We start from the raw sequence: 16,717 nt of genomic DNA, 5'->3' as shown, positions 1-16,717 counted from the left end.
ACTTACATGGAAAGAATTTGTGTTCTACCTACAGCAGATTTACTACTGACATTAGAAACACATCACCAGCACAACCTGTAACCCTGACATTTTCATTAATCCCTTGCAGTTAATTCCACTTGAGGGGAATTAATTGTACCACCAAATTATTTAAACAGGGCTTTACCATCTCAGTATGACCTCCTTACATCTATTTTGAATTCAGATGGGGGAAAGTGGCTTTTAAAAACTGATGAAATCTCCTAAATGAGTAACACAAACTCATTGCAGAAGGAGACGGAAGGTCTGCAGTGATGTTTAAAAGAATGTATCAGATTACCTTAATGATATTTGATCAGCATATTTAATCAGCATATCTGAAGCAATTAAGTTGCATCTATAAAATATGAAGCAATGCTAAATTTGTGTGAGATGGAAACACTGGATGTGTAATTGATAATATTTTTCATGGTGAGGAACAATTGCAGTGAATGAGAAACTGCGTATGAGCTTTGTGTGCTCTAAGGAAAACAATTAGATTCTGTTTGCCTGGAAGAGAAATTATTCCTTTTCATAACAATACCGAAGATATGTAGTAACCAGGGGATATACCACTTAAAGGAACTGATCAACTTACTGTTGTGGTCAGTAAGAGTTTCTTCAGTGTTGAGGTTTATTTTCCCTGTCTTTGGAGTCTTAAAGTATTTGCTGTGATTGCAAAAGATTTCTCAACTGGTGGGTTGTTAGAAAGACAAAAGTCTAGTCCTTGTGGCTGAATCCCCAAATAATTGAAGTCCAAAAGACAATAATCTTTATTTCAACATATTATTTTCAAAGTCTCATGTTTTCTTAAGTCAGTCTTTATCTGAGGGAGGAGGCTGATTTATGACCTTTCAAGTGTTACTGGCAATTGATTGATTAATTTCACATTAAGTCCATTATGAGCAAGTTGACATATTACTAATACTTTTTATATGTTTTTTGTTTACATAGACATAGTTTGGAATGTCCTCACTGAATTTTATTCCTAGTCTTTCCAAAGTCCCATGAAATTCTGTGGAGAGATACAGGACTGGGAGAAACTTATTAAGGAGGCATATTTTCAGTCAGTTCCAAGAGGCAGCTGGAAGTATCACTTTTTTGTTTGTTCATTTTTATAAATTCTGAAATATTCTGTGATATATTGCAAGTATTTTCTTATGGGTTTGCAATTACTCATGCAAAGTGCTGACCCTTCATCTGACTGTGGAGGTATTCGTATAGATCAGGGGAAACCCTGCAAATACAGATGACTTGCACAGAGGTCACAAGGAGGATTTGGCTTGCCTAAGTAAATGTCTGGTGTCATTTTAGATGCTTCAGGGCCATGGTAGGCATAGGCAGGACACAGGATGTACAGAATACCTGGGACTTCCTGGACTGGCAGTGGAAAACCAGACAGGATGCCCCAGTGCATGTCACATTACACTGGGTGCCTATGTTTGGGCAACTGAATTTCACATCTGATTCTGTATAATCTCTTTGTCTCCTTCCAGAAGTCCTCCTGTCCTAGACCAGGTGTCTGAGGGGTGTGATAGGTTGTTCTCCAGAGATATCTACCTTTTCCTACTGATGGTACTGACTGCTTGTTTTCAGGGAAGGATGAAGGTCAATGCTGGAAACTTACTTGTAGATGGTTAAATTTAAGGGAAATTAAATGGAACAGTTATAATTCCACAGCACATATATATTAATGAAAACATAGAAGGACTCCTTCAAGGCTTTCAGTTTTCTATCATCTGCAATTCCACCTTGAATACTGGCAAATATCCTGGAAAGTAACAGTTATTTTTTACATTTGATATTTTAAGTTAATTTAGTGCTCAGTTTAACTGAGATGTTAGTGCTTCTGGAGCAGAATGAATATTCCTTCGGAAACAGAAGTAAATATTTACCTCTACCGCCCTTCAGTTGTGGCTTAGAAAATCCAGTCAGGCTTGCTTGGTTGTGATTTGGTTGCGGTACATTTATGCCTGTTCTGCTGCTTGAGGATGCCAATTAAACTCAGACACCAGAGTGAAAAAGTTAAGCTGATTTTACTGTTAATAATCAAAGGATATAACTAAGTACTACAGAAAATAAGTAAGAAAAATACAGAATAGTACACTTACCTATTACTACATACAGTTAAGCAAGGCAATGCACTTAACCATTACTACATGACATGGAGAATAGTGCCTAAGAAAGATACATCACCACTTGCATGTGTTACCATCACCCAGACCCGCAGTGGCTGGGGATCCCCGGTCACAGCGAGGGTTTGGAGAGCCTGTCCCGGCAAGGGGGAAATCCTACGCGGTGCGTCCACCCATAGGTGAGGCATCCAAAGTTGTGGCAAGGTTCCCCCCAGAAAGCGTTATATACCAAAAATCAGCAAACAAGAATAACTTGCACCTTTGTTTTGAGCAGAAACATTTGGCTTCATCCTCCTGTTGGATTCCACCAGGAAAGCCTGGACAGAGCTTGGGGCAGAGAAACAAGGGAATTTCTAACAAGGCCAAACACTTGGGTTCTCAGCCTTGAACAAGGCTAAAGTTGCATACATTCTCACAGCATTTCATCCTCAGTACTGATTACATTCTGTCTAAGTGACATCTTTCACTAGTGAGTGTACATATTTTGTTAATAATCAGATACTAATAATTAATGCTAATTTTACTAATTAGCAGATATTAATAATGGATAATATTTGGTTGTGAGGTTCATCTAGAGGTCAGCTTTGTTTCGGGGCCTATTATTCAGACCCTAGCACTACAATACTATATTTGCTTTAAATCTGGATGTGAGCAAGCGACACAGTTAATCTGGGGAGAGCAGGACCATTCTTGTCAGTCTTGGGAGATAGAGAATACCGATTATTGTTTTAGATTTGCATCAAGTGTACAGTATGTTAATTGGTTAGACCACAAAAAAAAGTTCATTTCTCCTTTCTGAGGCTGACAAAAATAATACTAATTGGCAGACATTATAACAGTGTTTTTTGAATATCATAACCTAATTAGTCTGAAACAAGAAACTCATTTAACATAAACTGCAAATCAATTTACTTGTTAATTCCATTCAAATTGCACTCTCTTCTGACTAACACATCACTATGAAAGAACCAGTTCTTCAACCTATCTTTTGGTCAGATGAGAAATTACTTACAAATTCATAAGAGATCAGAATCACCATACAGACCTTTTTTTATCCTAGGCCCTTTTTCTTAATAAAGACTTATCTTCCTGGTTTAAGGAAACATACTGGGTGCTCCAGACACTTTATGCAGAAAAAGAAATGAAAACAAAAAGAGGTACTTAATTTCAACTAGGTTTTTTGTTTTTTTTTTTCTGTCTGAGAGTAAAAAAATTAGGTATTTGCTGTAAGTCAGGCCATCTAAATCTACTTTATAGAGACAGAAAATTCCAGTGGACAATTCATCCTGTAACAGGAGTCTGAGACAATGGGCATGATTAACTCTGTGTGTCTCTTTCTCTTTGCTGACTAGGGACCACATCTTTATACTCAGATTTATGGCTGCAGCCTATGGATTGGCAAGTGTGATTGTCACATCCTTGAAGCCCTTATACTACAGACCTTGGGGTGAAGCAGACATAAATTCAGCTGTCATTTCAACTTTTAGGGTATATCTAACCTTAGACATACTTCAACTCATTTTGCCTGCAACAGCTTGAGAACCAGGAGTGCAGCAGCATTAAGACTCAGGGACTATCCAGGCTCTCTAGACATGAATGACTCTAAAAGTAGACTAGCTGTGTTAACCTAGAACTTGCTAAGGTATCTCTATGGCTTCTTAGCCTGAACTGATATATCCATGATTACAAGTACGTGTAAGAGTTAATTAGATTTGGTATCTGTTAGCCTGAACATCACTGCATGATGCTTTTAAATTACACATCCTGCCATGTCCATACACAGATTGTTTCAATGGATAGAAGACTGCTTAAAAAGCAGTCGTGGCTAAATAATACTACCTTTCTTTGAAAGGATTTTCATACTGAAGAACACGTGAGGAGATGACACTGAGCAGGTTAAACCAGCTGATCTCGGCAGGCGGGGGTTTTTCTTCTGACAATACCAAGACACCTGTAACTGCAAGGCTGAAGGCCAGCAACCTCCTTCCACTGAGAGCCCCGTATCTCGCCATTTATATGTCTGACAGCCAAAGACATGTAACATCTTTCTGGAGACCTTTAGGGAGAGGACACAGCTTCCCCAAAAGTCCCTTATGCTGCTGTGAGGTAGCCCACCCCAGCTTCAGCAGTGTTGGATGGATGCTGATGCTGGCCAGACTTCTACAGCTGGAGCTGTAGCAGCTGTCATGTAAGCATAAGTCTGCTTCTAGCAACAGTAAGAAGCCCTGTGGTCTTATTTTAGGTTTTGTGTACTCTAGAGGCATATATTGTTTAAGACCTTTGAGCTGGCTTTGCTTCACATAAAGCTTGGGACATATGACCCTTGCTAGATGTAATTGTAATGGCTGCAGATACTGCAGCCTTCATCCTTCATTTGGGACCCTAAGTGCACATATACATTAAAAATATATATCAGATGTGGCATCAGACATCCCATTTACATTTAATCTTCATCAGGTTGCCCAGAGAGGTGGTAGATGCCTCATCCCTGGAAACTTCAAGGTCAGGTTGAACGGGGCTCTGAGCAACCTGATCTAGTTGACTTCCCTGCTCATTGCAGGGAGGTTGGACTAGATGACCTTCAAAGGTCCCTTCCAACTCAAATTATTCTGTGATTCTGTGATTCTATGATTATTAAAAATATTCATTTTACGCATAGTCTGAGGTGGTTTTGTTACCTCTCAAAGCCATAAACTTCATCTGCATGTTAGGCTTCAGTCTCAATTCTTTCCACCTCAAATAACTCCAGTGGGCAAAATTATAAATAGTTTCAGACTTTATTCAGTTCAGTGCTTATACAGTTGCTTTAAATACACACACACACACACACACACACACAGAGTATAAGCAAGACAAACTATTATCCTTCAATACATTTCCAAAATCTGCTTAAAATATGCACGGAAGCATTGAAGTTTAGCATGGGGAAATAGTAGCAGCTTGGTGTGTAAGAAAGGCATGATTCTAACTAAATTCTGCTGCCCATTTTTTGATGAGCGCATGAGAGAGAAAATAGCCTTTTTATTACAGCTGTTATAAATAACAGCTTATTCTTTTCTCGATGTATGTGTTGTTTCACATTTATGATTCCTCCATAATAGACTTCACTAGATTTTTCTGTTTAATCTTCATTCTATAAAACATAAGCATGCCTTGTTATGTTCTAACTCTTTCTAAGTGTCAAACTCCTCCCTGGAGGTTATGACCGCTCTGAACTCCTCCCAGAAAGTGAAGCAGCTTCAAGCCTCCCAGAACCCAGAAACATTTTGAGACCCTTTCCCCCACATATGGTAGACAAAAATAATTTATTCTTTAATACTGGGCACATTTCTGCAGCAGTGGAAAGCTACATGTCGGGAACTTAAATTCCACAATTTCAGTTGTGTTTGTAAAAAACCTGCCACATTAACTCACAACAACTTGGAAGGTCCACTTGAATATGACAAAGAGGTGTATAGTTTCCATGTGTTGATGGTTGGCTCATTCTTGAATTTTTTGGTCAGCAAATCTCTTACTCATTTAATCTGAAATTCTCTAGATGTTTTCTTTACGTAAGAGCTACAGGACTAATGTTACTGAATGTATCCATAAAAAATTACAGCTGCAAAAAATTTACTGCACCGTTTCTCTTAGAATTATACTAATTTTCTCCATATACTTAGGACTGCTTTCCGTATGTACTCCTGAATTTTTGGAGATAAATAATGTCTTCAGTGTCTACATGTCACAGACACCTGTATTAAGTTCATAAAATAACAAAAATATATAACTCTCTACAAGCACTATTGTCTCAAGTTAACAGTGGTAAAAGTAGTCCTGGATGAATCAGGGACAATTTTGTTCCACTTTCAAATGCCTCCCTTTCAGTGCCGAAGTTGATAATTTCTTACACTTCCAAAATCTTTGCCTGCTCCTTCGTATGCATCTGTCACACTGAAATTGCTCTAGGCTTTTGTCCTCAGCTTTGTCTCTCTGTTCATGTTTCTAGCACCTAAAAGACCCAGACTGAAGATGCAAAGCTGTTACTTTCTATTACTCTGGACAAAAAAAAGTTAGAATTATAGCTTTAGAATAAATTAATGTTTCAAGCAACTAGTACAGTGCAATGACTTCAGCCTGCTCAGACTGACCTAAATGCAACTTGGTTTCATTATTAGCTTGTTCCAATTTCATGGTTGATTCATGTTCAGTGAAAGTCCTCCAGCCTTATCAGATCTTCCACATCAATGCTTGTTGGTGTTTAAGTACTTTTACAAGATTTCTCTTTGTTTGGTGTGGGGGCTGACACTAGCAGACAGATTTGCCGGATCATGGGCTGGAGCCAGTAATGCAAGTATCTGCTTTTTTTTTTTTTTTTTAGCAATAGCCCACCTTTATTCTGCCTTTTTAAAAATAAGACAAAACAAAACATTAAATATTTTTAGGGAATTAGTTTCAAAAGCAGATTCTACAATTGTGGCAGAAACTGTGTTCAAAATCAAAGTAGAAATCTTTCATAAGTTAATAATTTTAAGGTCTTACTGTACAATATCAGCAGAACTTCTCCTTTTGTTAAATATTTCCATAAAGCAATGGCATGTGAAAAAAAAGTTTTAAGAAAACGGTGTATCTTATATCTTTTCATCTGGTGAGAACAGAGGTAATAGTCTATTTGATGTCATTTGATACAAATCCTCCATTTGTTTTAGCATGTGATGACATTGATTTTGAATCCTCTTTTTCTTCTGTTTTCTCGACATCTGTCTTTTGTTTGACCCTGTGTCTTCTGTAAACACGGTAGCCTGGAAATCAATATATCTTTAGTATTAAATAAAGAAATTGTAACAATTTCCTGAAAAAGACACTGTAATAATATGTAGCCACGCAACATTTTCCTTCCTTATATTGCTAAAACATTTCAACACCTCCAGACAGTTTCTTTAAAGCTATGTTTAATTATTTTATGTCAACAACACTTGTCAATGGAAAAGTACATTTAGAAAATAACAAGAAAAACATTTTAAATTCTGCATTTGGGTTTTGACTGCTTTGTGTTCCTATTGTGTGCAGAGACTTTTAAAAGTATTGCCTGTCTCCCTGGGGAAGCCTTTGGGCTCTTGGCTGGGTCTCTGGTTCTGACCCTTACTTCTACTTGTGTTCTGTTTGGCAGGAGCTGAGATAAAGTGGCTTGTCTGTCCCCACACCTTTGCCTAACATAGAGGTTGGAGTTGGGGCTTCACCTGGCAGGCTGTGTCCCTGGAGCGGTACTCTGGTGTCCCGTAAGACAGCTGGTTTGGGAGTGGGAGCTCAACAGTCACAGCTGGTTTTGGGTGTGAGCAACAGGGACAAGGTCCTGACCCTCGCTAGGTTAGTTCTAGTAGCAGCAGTGTAACTCATGAGAGGTATATGTGGGAGGAAAAAGGGTCATTTACCTCTAATGGATGATATTTTCTCACATCAGCCATGAAGCTAATGCCTGTTCTCTCAACAGCTGGTAGGAGGGGGAGTTTGTTCATGCTTGTGGGGTTGGCCCTGTGGGGAAGCTGTAAACCCAGGCAGCCCAGAGTGGTGCAGGAAGACATATTTGCCCTTCCTCACCCAAGGGTAATAACAATCCTGTGATCAATGTATTCTCATGTGCCCAGTTGTAGGTGGTGGAGATCTCCTCCCTTGTGTTGCAAAAAAGGGCTCTTCCAAATCTTGAACTGAGCCATGTATATTCTGAGTTATGTACAGGGCACAGCACAGTGGCTATGTTTAGTAATTATTTGGGTCATTACTTAACTATTTTTCATCTGATTATTTTTATCCCTTCTTGTTTTTTTCTATATCCATGAAAATGAGACTTATAACAATAAAACGATAAGTATAATGCTGTGAAAGAAAATATATGTACTTTACCTCCTAAAATTAGTAGTGCAAACAACAGTTGGAAAATGCTGTAGATGAGTGGAAAAGTAAACATCAGTTCAAGCTGTTCAGGAGTAAATGAGAGCTGTACTATAGTTGAACACAGCTGAGTGTTTTGCATGCCTGTTTCCAGAGACACTGTACGACATCTAGAGGGAATAATACAAAGAATATTGTGAAATAGCAGCCCTGGGTCCTTATGCTTTTTAATAATCTGGATAAGAGAGAAACATACAGTAATGAATAATTAAGAAAATGGTATCCTTCAGATCACACAGTCATCAAAACACTCCACAAGTCATATGGCTGTTACCACCAGAACACACAAAATTTATGGCAGTTCAGCAATTGTAAAGGACTGTGATCCACCTTCAAGCCACGTATGTGGCTCGTATGATCTCTGTCTCTTGTAACGATGTTCTAAATTGTAGGATGCTGCATATTCATGAGAAATTCTACTGCAGTACTAACCCTCTTGTATGTCAGGTCTGTTTCACTCATTTGAAGTGTAGGACATGGGCACAAAAGGGGAAGATATATGAAAGATTGGAGTATAATCAGTATAGTCAGTATAATATATTCAGAATCTGTAAATAAAAATGTGCACCAGAAGTTTTTTATTCACACATAGTATCCCCAAAACAGTGTTGGGGAATGAGTGACTTTGTAGCATAGCTAATGTTTAGAGATCGTTCACAATATTGATTAATCATTAGATAAAAAGTTTTTTCACAGTTGAAAAAGGCTACAGGTCTTTGTCACAGAGAATTCCATACCTGTTCCAAGACAGACCAGCTACGCGAGCCAGAAAGAACCCCAGAGAATAGCCAGCTGCTGGAAATATGGTGCCAATGTACCATAATTTGGGTGAGATAATCCAGGAGCCTTTGTAGAGTATTCCCCCAACCACAGCAATGAGCACAATGAGGATCGCTCCCACAATGGAACCAATCTGTGAAGGGAAAGAAGAACTGTATGAATAAGAGACCCTAACAAAATGTAATAGCATCAAGCATAATGTCAAACATACCTGTGAGCGTCTCTGAGTCACCGAAACATCTTAAACATAAAACCTAAAATTGACGGCAATGTAATTCACAGGAGGCAGACAGATTAGATAGATGCCATTTTTCCCAAACAGGAGATGTACGATGTACTTCAACGTGTGACTACAGATATAGATCAAGGCACAGCTATAACAGGTATCTGTAGCAGATACCTGTAAAACTAGTCTCTTGAAGCCTTGAATATAATTGTACTTAGAACTGGAGATTAAAAATAATTTCACAGGTGTGATGTGAATGAGGAATGGTGCACACATTAGAAAAATATCCCCAGAGTTGCTGGGAAACTGACAGCCTAATAGGTAGTATAATGCACTTTTCCTCCCCACTTGAGCAGTCACATTCTGGAGCTTAGTATAACGTATGCTAACTAGAGGATAGATTGTTAGTGATAGGAAATTATTTGCCAAGTGGAGGAGTAAATCTTTAATGTGGCTGAAAATTTGTGTTTGAAAATTAGTTGTGAGCTCCTATAGCATTTCTGCATAGACGTAGTCACTGAGTTGATCTTATTTCTTGTGGCTGAATGATCTTCACTGCTGCTTGAGAAAAAAAGTGATAACTCACTCTCTTCTCAATATCCAAGTGAAATGTCTGCCCTTATGGCGTACATTGCCAGGGATCTCACCAGCAGTCTTCTAGGGCTAAGTTTAGGACAACCCATTTCTCAGCTAAAACGTGTGTTCCCATTGAACTGGCTTCATCGGTCTTTGAAGCCTTTTTAAGAGCACCGAGTGAACAAGTACTTTTGTTTGACTGAGCTATTAACCACATGCACCTAGGAAGAAATATGGTCTGGCCGTGACAAAATCTTCTATTTCACCTGGCACACTGTCATTGTGCTCTTTTCTCCATTTCTCTCTATATGGACCTTAATCTGACAGCTACAGCTCAATCTTCACTTGTTGCTTCATTGTCCTACATAAAGCAAGCTGTCAATGGACTCTACTGTGGGTTGCTCACCCACTCAGTAAGAAAGAGGATGAAATAGTGTTTTGCTGAAAGAGTAAGTAGAGTTTCTTTTCACGTGAGTTCAAGTCCATGCTTTTCCCTTAACTGATTAAACAGGAATAATATGGTTTTGAAACCAGAACTCAATAGTATCCAAGTTCACAAGTAATCTGTGTCTTTAAAAATACAACAAAATTAGCTAACAGTTTAAGAAAATAAATCGACATAAAAGGACTTTATTTGTGTTCTATGCTTCCTGAGCTGATAACAGAGGAATGATATCAAAGGACAGGTAGAAGAACAAGTTACCAGATTAGTTTTTTTTAAAGAAAAATTAGAAAATATATGTGTTAACTAAGAATGGTTAACAAAGGCCAAGGCTACTCAGCACACACGACAATCACTTTGAACCTAAACCTAATGTCCAGAATGATCAATTTGCTGTTAACACTAAATGCAGCTAAATTGATGTTGTTATTATTATTTTGGTGAGAATAGTTTTTGCCAAAAAGACCTCATATTTTTGATATATCTGAAACTATCTTGCAAAGATAGTTGAATTTTGTAAATAGTTTTGGTATATTTTTTTGTTAGAATATTTTCAAATTTTTTTAAAATAAAAATTGACTTTACACTCAAAATTGCCCTGAAAACTCAATAAACTGGTTTAAAAGCAGAAAGGTTTTTCTTGATCCACAATGTTTTCATTTTTTATTATTTTGCAGAGAAAAAACTGCTTCCAGTTGACCTGAACGATTTTCCTTCCAATTTCAGCTTACATTATAAACTGAACTCAATTGCTAACATAGTTGTAGCGAAAGACAAAAGTAGGCTCTTTGGATAATGATGGTTTCTAATAATGTATGCAACTCATGCACTTTTGTGCAGAGGAAAAGCAGTACATTTGCACAGTGTCTTATTTGTTTTCTGCTGAAAACTTCCTGGCTCTTATGAAGTAAGATATTAATACTATGAATAGCAATGTACTGCTTCAGCGATGCCACTGTTTCTATAATTTATAGAAACATAATTACTAATGCTTCAGCCTTATACATCCTACCTTAAGTATGATTTTTGCTTTACTAGGCCATCTGTGGTTAACATATATTCCAAATGAAACAGGAATTATAAGAGCCACCAGTGAAATTCCTGTAAAAAAGAAGAGAGAAGTTAACCCCATGTATTGTGCAGAAGTTCACGACAGGAGGACAGACACTGAGTAAAGTGGCTGGGTGTACAGAGTAAACCTTCAGAGGATGTTTCTGATATGCACACCCCAGAGTACGCATGCATGCTCTACACACACCTGCCCATTTGCTTTTCTATAAAGTCTGTTATCTTTGGCAGCCTGTTGAAGTAATTGCCATTCTACTGAGCTACATGCTCATTCACCTGCATCAGAAAGGCAGACAGAAATTTGAGTGTGCTAATCATCACTATCCTGTGATGTGAGTAGTTATATTAAATGTTCATTTTGTCTGCAGGTGTTTTGCTACTGTACCATATCAAAAATCGGGTTAGAGCTTCTTTTGTTTTGGCCTTCCCCCTCCAGTATTTATTTTGGAAGCACAAGCGATGTATGTGATTTTGTTTCCTCAGGACAATGGGAAATTAAATTGAAGAATATGAAAGTGGCTCTGCTGGCTTTCAAGATTAGCACAACATGGAACTGCACTTGATAAAAACTGGGGCCACAGCTCTGCAAAGCACTGGAGCATGTATTTCCAAATACTTTGACTATTTTCTCTTTGTAGCTGGATGAGATTTTTTGACAGAAAGTCAAATGAAGCCACTCCTGGTGGTGCAGATTGCAGCTTTTCAAAGAGACTCAGCAGTTTTAATCACTTGCATAATTATCCACGTGTGCTTAAGTACTTTGCCAGATTATGGCCTCCGCATTTAGCACTTAGCAGGATTGTACCTTAAAGCTGTTACAGACACTTTCATCCAGGGGAAGCAGCTATTCCTCTATGAATTATTCTATATTCTTATCCCAGTACCACACAGGTCTCCAAATCATTTGGAAAGAAAAACATGAACAATCTTGTCATAAGTATCCGCACATTATTTATAGTGACTTCAAAATCTGTTCTGCAGAGCTGTGGATGACATGAAGTGATCTAGGTATCTATTTCCCACAGAAGTTATTGAAAAGTAGAAGGATGTATATTTTTAAAAATCTGGGGTCATTTCTTCATAACTTTATGACATCCTGACTCTGCAGGATGATGGTATATAGGTGGTTGTTACTAGAGGGAGGATAAAGGAGAGAGTCAGAAGGGAAAGTGCTGGTTCACTGGACTCACCAATGCTGTCATAGGGGAGTACAATTGCACTAGAATCAGTCCACATCTTGGTATAAACAAAGAGGCAAAGTGGCATCATTCCCATTGCAAGCAGCGTGGAGCAAGTTGTCATGCTGATGCTGCAAAGAAATTGATTAGAGTGACAGTTCATCTCATGCTAACCTATAGTCTTTCCCATCTTCTTAATACGAGTTCAGAGCTTATGAAAAGTTGGTCATGAAATGCTGCTGGCTATGGTCAATTTATCCTGTACATCAGGTTAGAAAAAGCTAAATGGAAGAAATGGCTTCTGCTGAAAATAAAGGGATATAAAATATCAATGTGTTCTGCAGCTGCAGCACAATAACTTTCAGTGCAAATGAGGCAGTCGGACAGGTGGCCACCAGGAAGGTGTGTTGGCGAGTCTGTCTGCATGCTGTCCATCTGGCTGGCTTCTGAAAGGATGACAAGCTGGACAGGGTCAGACTGACATCAAGTGAAGCCTTCCATTATACCAGCAGTTCTAGAGTGTTAAAATTTAACTCCAAAGTCCACAGCACAGACCAAAAAATTTCATTGTTTAGGATGTGTGAAGTAATAAAATTCCCTTTTCTTGCTTGTTTTGCTCTAGGCCAAAGAGTAGGTGAGAATCACTCAGTGAAGCTGAGCATTATTGTTGCTTCCTTGGTTTGTGCAAAGACATTTCTGTTTTAAAATATAAAGTCTTGAAACATCAGGCCTGATACACCTTATACTAAAAGATGCACTCTACTAGAGGAATGAAGAAGGAGGAAAAGACAAACCAGCTAATATAAGGAGAAAATTCTCAGAATCTGATTAGAATAGATAAAATTACACCTACAAATCACATTTCTGACATAAAAATGAGACAGTGTTCTTGTTAATGGACTTTGGAAAATTCCTTATGATCTTCACTTCTGATTTCTCTCTTGTGTCTCTTTCCCTCAGAAAAGGGGCTACTGACCCCATCCCAAAAAACTGGGCAGATTCAGAGAAATCTAGAACAATTAATACAGAAATCACAGGAATATCTGCATTAATTTTGGTTCCTGTCACTCTGCTTCACAGTCTTTGAATGAAACTTTGTAGGACCCTCTGGCAAGAGAGTTCCTAAACACAGAATAAAAAGAGCCATTGGCTACAGCTAAGGTCAAGTTAAACCCAAATGGATAAAAAAGCTTATTTTTCCTACATCTTTGCACTGTCCCTGTATCTGCATCTTGCTTCAAAGTTTGCACTCTCTCTAACCCCAGTCCCTGTGCTCACAGAAACTCCTTGGGGAGCTGTGGAGGAGAGGAGATGGTGTTTCAGACGCAGTTGTTTTTGTGAAATATCAAGAGATGTCAAAACCAAATGTCCCTGTGGGAAACTTTAGAGGATATCATCTGGGTCTGAGCTACTAAGAAAGGTATAAAACCTCATACTTAATCTCTGTGATTACATGAGCAGTAGAAAATTAATTCTTACTCTAACTTGTGGACTATTTGCACTGCAACATTTTGAAGCAGGACTGAAGACAATGGTGATAGGTTGTTATGTATAAATATAAAATACTGTGAGTTAAAAACAAAACCTTGTCTGATATGATGGGCAGGCTTTCTACAATGCTGTGCTAGCTCCAGAAACCAGCCAGACTCCTTATACTGTTATTCTACTATCAAGAACTGAAGATACTTGTATTGTGGTCTGTGCTGTACATCCCATATCCTCTGGTCCCTGCATTATTGTCACAGAGGTACTTACCAAAAGCCTTTGGCTTCTTAAGGTAAAGGTTTTTATAACCTTTTATAGGTATTTTCAATTCGCCCTCTGCCAGCATCATAGGATATAAACCCTACTCATATTTATACAATCATCAGTTTGGATTTTTACCATTGATTTCAGAAGTTCAACTCTGAACCTAAGGAGCTGAGAAAGCAGAGTTTAGCTCAGTGCATTCTTCCAAGGAAAGATTAGGACAGAATTTCAAACTTGTGCTAGATATCTTTCAATCTGTGGTTTCTTAGACCTGTATTTATTGAAATTAAGTGCCTTACAGTTCCTAATATCATAGGTCTTTCCTCCACAGTGAGGAAACTGGTGATTAGCAAAGCTGACCTCATGCATAATTCGAAAGCTGGGATTACATTAACACCTGTATCTGACAGAAAAGTTCACTATTTTCAATGGGTGGAAAAAAGATCTTATTAAAGCTACAAATATGAACACTTTTAGTCTATTCACCCTAGCTCTACATCTTTCTTTCTTCTATTATTTTTTCCATTTCTAGTTCAGACTAGCATACTATAAATTGGATGAATGCTCCAATTTGTTAGTCTGTGGGAAACAGAAATGATCCTGTTTATTTTAAAGTAACTAATCAGGATATAAAAATAAAAAGATGGCTCATTTTTAAAGGCTGTTAGAGTTAATGAAACTCCCATGGAATTTGCATCAAGAGTAGGGTTCACTTGTCCTACATGTTTGATGTCCTAGGCCATGCCAGGTGCCTTAGATATCTGTTTCTGAGTTCAGAGCACCCTGTCACTGAGACCATAACACTACGCCACAAAATAATTTTTTCCTTGCCCCCAATATGCAGGGCTGCCTTAGTCAGTGGCTTCTAGCCTGTAAAATTTTCCCTGAGGTTGAAGACTTTGCGGAAGGTTCCAGGAGCAGATAGAATTGCCACAAATGATTTTCATTTGTATTAGTTCCCAAAGAGAAAATCTATGTCCGTCTATTCACTGTATAGAACACAAAAGGAGTGAAAATATTTTTCCACAGGTGGTCTTTTCAAGAAACATTATTTCCAGAACTATTGCATAGCTACTATTTTGTACAGAGGATTCAGATCCTAAAATCATTCGTTAGTCATTTTTTTACTGTGCAAGATCTTGAGAGAAACAAAATCACAAAAATGGTTCTAACTTGAACAAAGATTTCATAATCATTAGTATCTTAGTGGTCTTCATAAATTATATTTTTTGCAGGATCTGAAGATTTACAATAAAGACATTTTCTCATATGCACAATTCTGTTGTGCTATCTTCTGCGTGAATTTTCAGTGAATCAAGGATATTTGATATTCTGCTTATATTTACTACTATTACAGTAACCAAACATCTTTACAAGAAAAAAGCTCCACCATACATAGGCCAGGCAGCTAAGAAAAAAATCAGAGACTCCTTTTCAATATAAAGTTTACAATGTAAAAAGCCACACGAACTACTTAGAGAATGGCTGCTCTTACCTTAGGTCCATGTCTCCATCCACCCAGTAAGCGATGACATTGGAGGCTGTGCCCCCTGGACAGCATCCCATGATCAGCACCACAACAGCTTGAATAGGAAGCACATTAAAGGCCAAGGACAGCAAGAAGGCTGTGAGAGGCATAATTCCAAACTGGCAAAGGAAACCCACAAATATACCCCAGGGTCTTTTCACATGGCCCCAGAATTTCTTAAGTTCCACATTGCAACCCATGGAGAACATCACCAAAGCCAGCATGACTGTTAGAACAGTACTTAAAATTATGCTCAAAGTTTCATTAAAATTATCTTCTGGTAACACACAAGATGTGCCATTGCAAATAGTAGCATTTGCTGGACAAGCCGTGGAATTTTCTGCCAAAGACCTAGTGTTAAATTGCTGGGAAAGAAGGTATGTCTGCATTTTGAAATACAGAACCGCTCAGTCCATCCGAGGCAAACTTTCAAGCCTGTGTAAATGGCTGTTTGTCAGTGACTCCTTTTAAATGATCCAGGAAGCAATAAAGTGCAATAAATACTTGAACACTCTTACTATTCTTGAAGGGTTTGGCACAGCGCTGATTCATATAGTTATAAAAGTTGCACTCTCTCGGTACAGTGACAATTAATCATTTATTCATATGATAATGAGAAGTCACATCAAGAGAATAGCTGTGTTAATATTTAAGGGTGTAAAGGAAGCTTGTGGTGTAGCTGAGCACATGAAATGAGAAGAGAAAGTTTGGACTTTGTTCTTTGAATTTCTTGTATGTCTTCAGGAGAGCTGCTCGTGCATACATCATCCCTGACATTACAGGGGTCTGGGGGATGAGAAACTGAGAAGCAAGAAACCACAACTAGAAGTCTTGAGATAGGATTTGAAGCTCCAACTCTTGCTGAGTGAACACAGGCTCATCTGAATGTGGTGAGGTCCTCATTTGAGTGTATTTCTAGTATAATAGAAGTTATAACTGGTGTAGAGTGAAAATTGTACCACAGGACTGCATGCACATTTGGGTCACTTTTGACTTCTAAGTGGAACTTTTAGGTAATCTTTCTGATTCTTTCTCAGCTTCCACATAATGCTGAAGACAGTGAAGATCCATGCCTGCAGCTTCCCATGA

At 38.2% G+C, this 16,717-nt stretch overlaps 1 protein-coding gene across 1 annotated transcript; it reads right to left on the bottom strand.

Annotated features, from left to right (window-relative positions):
- Positions 1-6,800: 6,800 nt before the first annotated feature.
- On the bottom strand, positions 6,801-16,017 carry SLC10A2 (solute carrier family 10 member 2). Its single transcript, XM_074930724.1, has 6 exons — positions 15,596-16,017; positions 12,364-12,482; positions 11,118-11,206; positions 8,819-8,994; positions 8,034-8,191; positions 6,801-6,934 (listed from the first exon to the last, which is right to left on the bottom strand). The coding sequence occupies exons 1-6, from the start codon at positions 16,015-16,017 to the stop codon at positions 6,801-6,803; spliced, it is 1,098 nt and encodes a 365-aa protein (XP_074786825.1).
- Between the last annotated feature and the right edge of the window lie 700 nt (positions 16,018-16,717).

This window comes from Athene noctua, chromosome 1 (assembly GCF_965140245.1).
Source record: "Athene noctua chromosome 1, bAthNoc1.hap1.1, whole genome shotgun sequence".
NCBI lineage: Eukaryota > Metazoa > Chordata > Aves > Strigiformes > Strigidae > Athene > Athene noctua.
This window is presented reverse-complemented; position numbering and strand designations above follow the sequence as displayed.

Excerpts from the sequence above, each read along its gene's own strand:
- SLC10A2 (XM_074930724.1), bottom strand. The coding sequence starts at position 16,017 with ATGCAGACATACCTTCTTTCCCAGCAATTTAACACTAGGTCTTTGGCA. Across the intron at positions 12,483-15,595 it reads GATGGAGACATGGACCTAAG|CATCAGCATGACAACTTGCT; the intron begins GTAAGAGCAGCC and ends ATTTCTTTGCAG. Across the intron at positions 8,995-11,117 it reads AAGCAAAAATCATACTTAAG|ATTGGTTCCATTGTGGGAGC; the intron begins GTAGGATGTATA and ends TTCCCTTCACAG.